Below are 7948 nucleotides of genomic sequence, written 5' to 3'. Positions count from 1 at the left end.
CACACACACACACCAGTAAAAGAGGAAGAGGACTATACTTCCTTCATGGCTATACCCTGAAGGTACAGTGATGGGGGCGGGGGTGGGGGTAGGGGACAGGGCAGCTTGCAAAATCAGCAGTTTGTTTGTGGCTAGCTCGAACACTCTCACCCATCTCCCCACCCCACACTCCACTCCCACTGGCCTAAGCCAGCCTAACTGGTTCAGGCCTCCAGACCCCAATGCTATGGGCTTCTTCTTCTTCTTCTTCTTCTTCTTCTTCTTCTTCTTCTTCTTCTTCTTCTTCTTCTTCTTCTTCTTCTTCTTCTTCTTCTCTTTTTAGATTTATTTATTTTTATGTATATGAGTTCCCTTTAGCTGTACAGATGGTTATGAGCTATCTGGTTGCTGGGAATTAAACTCAGAACCTCTGCTTGCTCAGGCCCCGCTCGCTCAGACCCAAAAATTCATTCACTATTATACATAAGTACACTGCAGCTGTCTTCAGACACACCAGAAGAGGGCATTATCTCATTATGGGTGGTTGTGAGCCACCATGTGATTGCTGGGGTTTGAACTCAGGACCTTTGGAAGAGCAGTTAGTGCTCTTAACTGCTGAGGCATCTCTCCAGCCCTCTTCTCTGCTTCTCAAAGGCTGGATTTGGTGTGGTGGTGTTGAAGACAGTGGTCTTGGGATCAGGTTCCTGAAGGCTCCAAGCACAAAACTACCCACAAGTTCAATATACTTGTTGAATACAGACCTTGTCCACTGACAGCGGCTGCATTCTGAAGTCTGTGCTGTACAGAAAAAAAAAAAAAAAAAAAAAAAAAAAGAAAGAAAGAAAGAAACCCAGAACTGGGAGTGGTGGTCTACACCTTTAATCCCAGTACTCAGAAGGCAAAGGCAGGGTGATCTGAGTTTAGAGGCCATGTTGGTCTAGGTAGCAAGTTCCAGATCAGCCAAGGCTACGAAGTGAGTTCCTGTCTGAAAAATACAGGAAGATAGAAAGAAAGAAAGGAAGAAAGAAAGAAAGAGAGAAAGAAGAAAAGAGGGGGGAATAACACATGCAACGGGACAGCTCAGTGGTAAAGGCCCCACAATAAAGAAACAGACAAACATAATAAAAATGGCTTAGGGGCCAGTTACAAGACCCATCCAGTTAAAGCCCTTGCCTCTGTTGACACAGAAACACAAGTCTTGACATGAAGAAGAATAAAAGGTAGTTTATTCTGCAGCCAAATCCAAGTGACCATGTTCCAGGAACACAGATTAGATTACTTCAAACTCCGAGTGTTCCAATGTGGTAACAATTTGATGAATTTTTTTTTTGGTAGTAATAGAACAAAAAAAAAAAAAAAAAACACAAGTAGAATCGTGGAGGCCAGGCAGTGGTGGCGCACACCTTTGATCCCAGCACTTGGGAGGCAGAGGCAGATAGATTTCTGAGTTCGAGGCCAGCCTGGTCTACAGAGTGAATTCCAGGACAGTCAGGGCTACACAGAGAAACCCTCTCTCGAAAAAAACAAAACAAAACAAAACAAAAACAAAACCATGGAGTGATGGCACATGCCTTTAATCCCAGAGGCAGGGGGATCTCTGTGAGTTGGAGGTCAGCCTGGTCTACACAGTGAGATCCAGGGCAGCCAGAGCTATATTGTGTGTGAAACCCTGTCTTGAAAAGAAAAAAAAAAACAAAAAAAACAAAAAAACAAAAAAAACAATACAAGTCCAGGCACCTTTCAAATACACCTTTCAAATACACAGTAAGTTGGTGGGTTCGAGCAAAGTAAGGGGGCAGGTATGTCTCAGCTATTCATGTCGGATGCTACAGGATAACATTGGCTTTTCGTTGGTTGGAAACGGTTTTTGTTAAGTGATTTATCTGGTCAGTTAGATAAGTAGCCAAGGGATGACTACTTAGAGGACTAACCGCAGCCTAAGATAAATTATAATTAGGTTCCGGACCTGCACCATTCTAACTTCTGCACAATGGTTGAGGTTCAGGAAACAGAGAAACTCCTTTCCTGGAACTTATCTTCCTCTCCAGCTGAGTTCAATCTCTGCACCTGGAATGCTGAAAGAACTGACTCCTTTGTCCTATGACTGCCACAATCCAGTCCTGGCACTTGGACACGCCCTCCCCATACATACTTACAAAATAAATGCAACTTAAAAATTTAAAAACAAAATCTGGAATGGTAGTGCCATATCTTTAATCCCAGCAGGCAGAAAAAAGTAAGTGGGTCTCAGGCTGAGTTTAAGCAGGTCTTAGAGATAAGTGCATGGAACGGGCCTCGGCCCTCTGCAGCTAGATAGCAGTTTACTTAGGTGTCTTTTGATATCTGAACAGAGTGACTCAGCATGTCCTCTAGGTGGAAATGGGAAGGGACAGGTTATGAATTCATCTTAATAGGTGTGTTCAATCTGTGGCCCCCTGACTGATGTATCCCAGGTCCAACACAAAGCTATACATTGACATTTTTTTTTTTTTGGTTAGTTTTTTTGGTGTGATTTTATTTTTGCTTTTAACCCATTACACAGATGTCAAATGTGAACTATGTCATGTAGGTGACAATATTTGTCATGATGCCAAAAGGTGGACACGGGGCTGGGAAAGCAGCTTGGTTTGTACAGTGCTGGCCAGGCAGGCGTGACAAGCTGAATCTGATTCCTAAAACCCACGGGAAAAGGGTGGGTGTGGTGCGCGCCTTTGTAATCCAGGACGGGCAAGCTGCAGAAGGTGGATTGTTGGGGTGCTCTGGTCAGCCAGCCTAGGCTCATTAGGGAGCTCTGGGTTAATCAGAGACTCAGTCTCAAAAAACAAAATGTATAGCACCATGAGAATAACATGTGAGGTTGACCTCTGGCCCCCCACGAGCACATATGTGTACATGAACCTTCATACATATGTACACACATACATGCACCACACACACGAACAATACACATGCACACATGCACATTACACACACAGACTTGTGCACACACATACACACACACACAAAGGTTGAACACACCTTTGACTCTCCTCTGGCTCTCCGCTCCTTGCTGTTACCAGCCCAACCCTAATCAGGGCTGGCCTTCTTTGCCCAGCATAGGCTTGGCCACCAGAGCCTGCAAGCGTCCCCCTTTTTCTACACACCTAGGAATGAACACTGCCCTGCTTGGGAGTTTTCTCAGGACCTTGCTGAGGGTCAAAGACAAACTAGCCTTTCATCTTCTCTGCCCTTAAAACAGGTCAGTAGGTGAAGAAGGCAGATACCCTAGATCACTACAAGATAGAGAGGTGTTGACCCAGGCCTTCAGGGAGGGCAGGGCAGGGTATTCAGAGAACATGAGAGGAAGGGAGGGAGGGAGGGAGGGAGGGATACAGAGACAGACAAAGGGGGGTGGAGGGGCAGAGAATGAACTCCAGTCCTGTTCTGTGTGGGTTTGGTGTCTATCTTCACTCTCCTGAAAGATAGATGCATGGGAAGAAAATTACCCTTTACAGCCAACCTTTGCTCTGTGGGCCTGGTGGCTTGGTAGCATATATTGCGCACTTGCCAAATAGCGGTGTAGTAAGACAGAGCAAGGCAGGCAGAGCAACCCGGGAAACAAGCATGAAGATGCAGCTGTTTCCAGCTGTTGCTCTGAGCTATTCTGCTGTAGGTCCCCGGCAGAAGTTCTGGTTATAGAAGTGGCGGTTGTCCCTAGTCAGGGCTGTACTCAGCTGGGCCCAGAAGCCCCCCTGCCCGTTGGGCTGCTGGGGCCAGAAGAGCACACTCTGGCGGCAGAGACGCTGGCGCAGTCGCACGTAGCGGGAGCGGTGGGCATCCGGACGCAGGATCACCAACACCACCACGTCCTTGCGGTCTTCCAACAGGCGCTGCTGAGCCAGCAGGAAGCTGGTGCGTAGGAGGCCACTGACCCGGTCCGTGTGGGCCAGCACAAACAGAGTCTTGCGGCTCCCATAGATGGAAGCCCAGAGGTTCTCGAAGAGCGTCTGGCCAGGCAGCCAATCTCGGTCCTCCAGACACAAGCGTAGGGCTCGGCGACCGCGCCGCTCCTCCAGCCGCACCCGCAGCTCATTATACACCCAGTCGGCAACTGCGCTCTGTGCCTTATCGAACACCACGAAGGCATCATAGGGGAGAGCTTGGGCGCTGCGTCGGCTGCGGGCCAGCAAAGGTAGCCATGCCAGGCACAGATGAAAACAGTACCAGACGTCCCAGCCGCAGAGATGGTGCAGTATAGGCACCACCATGCCCACGGCCACAGCCAAGAGTGAAAGGCCAAAGCAGTCCCAAGAGAGGGCCTCATCCAGGCACAGCCGCAGGTCCTGCGCGAAGATGCTACGGCCCTGCAGCTGGCCGGGGCTGCCACACTTCACACCATTAGCCAGGCCAGGCACCTTGGTCTGCACCTCCAACAGTAAGTCTACGAAGGCTGCCCCACAGGCACAGTGCAGAGGGTTGCTTCTCACGTCTAGAACTGTCAGGTTCATCACGATGGGCCCAAACCAGGAGCGATCCACCGTCTTGAGAATGTTGTGGCTGAGGTTGACCTCTTTCAGCTCAACCGCCAGAGCGAAGAAGGCTGGGACCACAGAGACGATACTGTTGCTGCTGACATCCAGTTTCTGGAGGAGGGTGCCATTAGGCAGGGTGCCATTGGTCAAGGCCTTTAGCTGGTTGCCTGCCAGGTCTAGGACTTCCAGGTTGGGCAGGAAGGACAGACTGGTCCAGTTAAAGAAAGATAGGTAATTGTCTCGGAGGCTCAGCCGCTTCAGGCTCTTGGGGAGGTTGTCGAGGTCCTGGGGCCGGAGGATATGCAGGTTATTTTGAGACAGGTCCAGCTGCAGCAGGCCACTCAGGCCTTGGAAGAAATGGACATAAAGGCCCCCCTCATCCCACATGCGGCCCATACCGTTGCCGCTGAAGTCAAGAAACCTCACTGAGTTGCTGTCGAGATGTGAGGACACACGGGTATGAATGTCATTGTGTGCCAGGCTAAGGCTGTGTAGCATGGACAGATGGGCCACAAAACTGAAATTGTGGCCTATACCCTTCATGCTAAAGGGCTGGCTGTTGTAGCTCAGGTCCAAGGCCTGCAACTGTGGTAGCTCACTGAACGATTTCCAGTGGTACAAGTCCAGTTTGTTATGGGACAGGTCCAGCACCTGCAGATTTGTCAGCGGCAGGAACTGAGAGCCATTGACAGCCTGTGCAATGGAGTTGTGGCTCAGGCTTAGACACTGGAGGTGTGAGAGATTGACAAACATCTCTGGCTTGATAGTCACCAGGTTGTTCCGAGACAGGTCCATGGTGAACTTGAAGTTCTTACACCTGTCCATGAAGTTCTTAGAAGCAGGGGTGCTCAGTGGAGCTGGGTGAGGATCCGCAGACAACAGCTCCTCCTGCTCTGCATCATCTGCCTCTTCAGGGGCGGCTTCTGACAGCATTGAAGGCCCACTGATGCGATTGTCTGACAAGTCCACAAAGCGAAGGGCTCGGAAGGTACCAAAGATGCTGAGCTGTGCCTGGTTGATGAAGTTCATTTGAAGATGCAGAGTGTGGAGCTTGGGCAGATCGGCCAGCCATCTGAGTGTGTACTTGTTGAGCAAGCGGAAGAAGATGCCGTTCATGTTCAGCTCCTGCAGTGACACCAGGTTCTTGAAGGAACTTGCCAGGTGGAGGTGGGCAAAGGATACCTTCTTGCGGTAATTGAAGGACAGGTTGAGCTTGCGCAAGCGAGTTAGGTTTTGAAAGGCATTGGTGTGGGTGATGCTTTCATAGAGAAAGTTCTCGCTTAGGTCCAGCACTGAGAGGTTGACCAGACCTTGGAACCAGGAAGAGTTCAGTGTATGGAGAGAGCTGTCCTTCAGCACCAGGCCTTCCAGATGGCTCAGGTGATGGAAGGTCTCAGGGTGCAGGTGGAGGGACTTTTGGCCACATTCTATACAGGGATTGGGGGCATGGTCGCAGCGACGGCAATTCCCACCCACATCAAGTACTCGAAGGGAGGTCAGATTGGCCAGGTCTTCAGGCCCCAGCTTGACAATGAGGTTATAGGACACCAGGAGGTACTCCAGGCTGGGGGGCAGTTGGCGGGGCACCTTTGTAAGGTTGTTATACTTCAGAGACAGATGGGTGAGATTGCTCAGGCCCAGGAGGGCGCCTGGGGTCACCTTCACCGCTCCTGTGCAAGGGTTCTTGTAGTAGCAGTTCCCGTCCATGAAGAGAACGCGCAGTCTGTATAGGCCGGCGAGGCTGTTAGCATCTAGAACCAGGATGTTGGTGTGGCTCAGGCTCAGATTCACCAGGGAGCTGGGCAGTCGGGGCACAGTAGTGATACCATTATAGCTCAGGTTCAGCTCCTCCAGTGTACGCATAGCCAGGAAGGTTCTGGGCTCAATGGTCATGCGGCAAGAGAAGTGCAGGGGGCTAAGGCCAGTGGGTGGACAGTTCCACTTGAGGTTCAGCTGCCGCAGGTTGGACAGGTGGACAAAGTCAGAGTTATGCAGGTGGTGGATACGGTTGGAGATCAAGGAGAGGCTGGTGATGTTGGAGCAGGATGCTGCTGCAGAGAAACGGGGCACAGACTTCAGGAACAGCCAATTGCAGTCCACCAGGCCATGAGGCTTCAGCTCACAGGGTAGGAAGGCAGGCAGGGTACCCAGGGCCAGAGCCTCAGCCAGCACTGCAGCCTGTACCAGGAGAGACAAGGGGTGCAGAGTCCTTCGACGGAGAACCTGTGAGAGCCAGGGCTGAATGAGCAAGTGTCTACTGTCATTGTACACTCTTCTACCCTCTCTTCCACACTGGGACTTTCTTCAGGGCTTTCAAGTCCTCTCCAAGTGTCTCCCCACTGCCCCAACAACCAGCCTCCTTCTAGCTACTCAGAACCACCATTTGGGTTTAGGCACAGCCACTCAGAGCAAGGACACAGAACCAGGACTAGGCTGGAATCCAGGCCCCAGACTTGGAGCTTTTGCTCAGAACACAACCCGTAGCAGAGCCAAGACAGCCTCCAGCAGGCCTACTGGGGCTCTCCCACTTTCTCTTCCTCTCCTCTGGGGCCTCAGCTTTTTCCTCCTGACCACAGCAGCTGCCTGAGATCTGTACCTCCACCTCCACCCCCACCCCCTGAAGCCTTGCTCCACTAGCCTCCTGGATTCTCCTTGACCAAAATGCAGGGAAGACTGAACCCCTACTGAGGTATAGGTTGGGTTCCATCTAGGCTTTGACGGCACTTGCTGGCTCTTTCTAGCCCCCATCTGACTCCCCAGTCTGACTTGAGTACCCTCAACCTGCAGAGGGGCAGAAGACTCGGAATGAGCAGTGGGTGGCAGGTCTGCAGGCCAGGTGCTACTATTAACCGAAGTCTGGGGCTTCAGCCTCCCCATCCACCCAGCAGGTTCAACTCTCTGCTCAGGGGATGGCTTTTGCTCCAGTTCCCTTAGGGTTCCATGAGTGTCTCAAGGGCACAAAGCGGACAGTCCTTTCCATTGCTGTCCCTTCCCATGGTGCCCCTCCCCCCCAGGGGGGCTAAGAACTGGGGTCCTACCATGTTGGGAGATGGAGGATTCTCCCGAGGCTCCCTCTGACAAGCTGGGCGGCAGAGAATGATGTTCCACACCAGTGTCTCTCAGAGAATTGAGGAAGTGACACTTTCACTACAGCTTAGTAGCTACTTTGTCCCTACCCTGAAAGAGCAGGTGGTACAATGAGTCACACGTCATTTGCATAGTCAGATGGCAGACAGATAGCCCCCTCAACCCCTTCCTCTTTCCACTCTCCTCCCCACCCCACAATCAGCCATGAGGGTATCACATATGCCCCCCCCCCAAGAGCTGTGGGAAGGAACCAAAACCCAGACTCCAGCCCAAGGTCAATGAGAAACCAGATTTTAATAGCACCAGAGCTAGGCAGAGCACTGACCCTCGTGAGGAGGGTGTCACCGCACTCTCATGCCTCAGTGCCTGTC

The 7948-nt window shown here is 51.3% G+C and overlaps 1 protein-coding gene across 1 annotated transcript; it reads right to left on the bottom strand.

The window, feature by feature from the left end:
- Positions 1–3347: 3347 nt before the first annotated feature.
- Tlr9 (toll like receptor 9) lies at positions 3348–7637 on the bottom strand. The gene is made up of 2 exons (XM_021173346.1): positions 7529–7637; positions 3348–6713 (listed from the first exon to the last, which is right to left on the bottom strand). Exons 1-2 carry the CDS (start codon positions 7529–7531, stop codon positions 3618–3620), a joined length of 3099 nt encoding a protein of 1032 aa, XP_021029005.1. The 5' UTR covers positions 7532–7637; the 3' UTR covers positions 3348–3617.
- Positions 7638–7948: the final 311 nt, after the last annotated feature.

Source organism: Mus caroli, chromosome 9, assembly GCF_900094665.2.
Source record: "Mus caroli chromosome 9, CAROLI_EIJ_v1.1, whole genome shotgun sequence".
Classification (NCBI taxonomy): domain Eukaryota; kingdom Metazoa; phylum Chordata; class Mammalia; order Rodentia; family Muridae; genus Mus; species Mus caroli.
The sequence above is the reverse complement of the archived record's forward strand: the minus strand, read 5'-3'. Positions and strand labels throughout refer to the sequence as shown.